The sequence below is a fragment of the Asparagus officinalis genome, chromosome 3 (assembly GCF_001876935.1).
Source record: "Asparagus officinalis chromosome 3, Aspof.V1, whole genome shotgun sequence".
NCBI classification, from domain to species: domain Eukaryota; kingdom Viridiplantae; phylum Streptophyta; class Magnoliopsida; order Asparagales; family Asparagaceae; genus Asparagus; species Asparagus officinalis.
The window spans coordinates 102,377,479-102,379,075 of record NC_033796.1 but is presented as its reverse complement, the minus strand read 5'-3'; the positions used below and the strand labels follow the sequence as shown (position 1 = coordinate 102,379,075).

General features: G+C 33.4%; 1 protein-coding gene across 1 annotated transcript in view; it reads left to right on the top strand.

The window, feature by feature from the left end:
• LOC109835404 (5'-nucleotidase SurE) overlaps nucleotides 1-884 on the top strand; it is an 18,192-nt gene extending 17,308 nt beyond the window's left edge. Inside the window, exons 9-10 of the mRNA XM_020403378.1 lie at nucleotides 269-334; nucleotides 411-884. Coding sequence (XP_020258967.1) covers nucleotides 269-334; nucleotides 411-518 — 174 coding nt within the window. The 3' untranslated portion in view covers nucleotides 519-884. The remainder of the gene's footprint in view (nucleotides 1-268; nucleotides 335-410) is intronic.

The following is a 1,597-nucleotide window of genomic DNA, read 5'->3' as shown; positions in this document are numbered from 1 at the left end:
AACATCCATATGAAACAATGAAAGTTGAGGGCTTTTTATAGCCTCTTAAACCAGCCAAACCCCCCCCCCCCCCAAAAAAAAAAAAAAAAAAAACATAAAATAAATAAATAAATAAATCAAAATCAAAATCATGTTGTGAAATTTAAGAAGAAGAAGAAGAAGAAGAAGAAGCAACAACAACAACAACAATAATAATAATAATAAAACATAAAATAAAATAAAAATAAAGAAAGAGAAGGGGAAAGTAAAGCTATATGCTTCCTTGCAGTTTGGGGAGAACGAACACGAAGATTTAGACGAAGATCACAATTTCAGAGCCGTAGAAGAAGGCTTTGTGAGTCTGAAAGCCCTCGTTTACTCTTTTCTCCTATTATCTCACAGCCATAGCTTATAAATCTAACTCTTTGCAGGTTGCCGTGACTCCTATACATTTCCAATTAAATGCTGAGGATGAGATTCAAACCTGTGCATCAGATTGGCTTGCGTCAGCTCTCAAAGGAAGCGAAGAAGTCTCTTGAGACTGCTGACATTGCTTTTTAACTTGCATACCACTTTCAGCATATTCGCATCTTTCGTCTAATATCATCAGTTTTGGCTGGAAATATGGTACAAATGTGATCGTCATACTGCCCTTCGCCTTTTTTGTGTTCTTCTCTTGTTTGAAACTAGTGAGTTTGGTTTGTGTTAGGGGGGGTCTCACAGCTGTCATTTGATGATTTTAATTTCTTTGTATTCACATTCTGTTATCTTTTTTATATATAGTATGTTATTCTTTTTTTTCCTTTTCTTTTTAATGAGAGGATGATGAGTGTTCAATTGTTATAGATGGTAAGATGAAACTAGTGTCCTTGTGTTTTCTGTAAAAGTTTCCTTCGATTTCATTATTTTGTGGACTCCTTGAATACAATGACTCCAAACCAAGTCACTTTGTCCTAGTTGATTCTCCTGTCTCTACCCATTCAGAGTTCTTTTCTGCTTACTTGCACTTAAGTGCCCTATAGTTTTCCCGACCTTGCACTTATGTGATCTTTTTTTTTCAAATTGAATTAAAAAATTCTTGAAAGTATTTAAATTTTGCAGATAAATGCCACAAAGTTACAAAATGTTGCACGTCAGTGACGTATTGTTTACCCAATATTGTATATAAATGTCCTAAAGTTTGTAAATGACATCACTTACATACCTCGTAGTAGCTAAGAGTTTCACTTTAGTACCTTCTGTTATGTGATATAGAGAAAAGATTATGCTGTTATGTGATATAGAGAAAAGATTATGCTACCTGAGTTTTTTTATTTAAACATAGGGTATTTATTCACAACACCTAAATATTTTAGGGGATATTTTTGTTCGATTTGAAAGTATAGGACATTTAAGTGCAAGGTCGGAGAACTATAGAGCATTTAAGTGCAATTAAGCCTTTTTTTTCCTAACTAAAACAGTAAAACCTACAACATACTCTTTACAAGTTTTGAATGCTTCTCGAATATTCCAGTGAAGTAGATGATTCATTTTGTCTGCTTTATTAATTTCATTTTGTCTGCTTTATTAATTTGCCAACTAGAAAATTAGAGGTAAACTTAGGTCCACCTCATGCCTA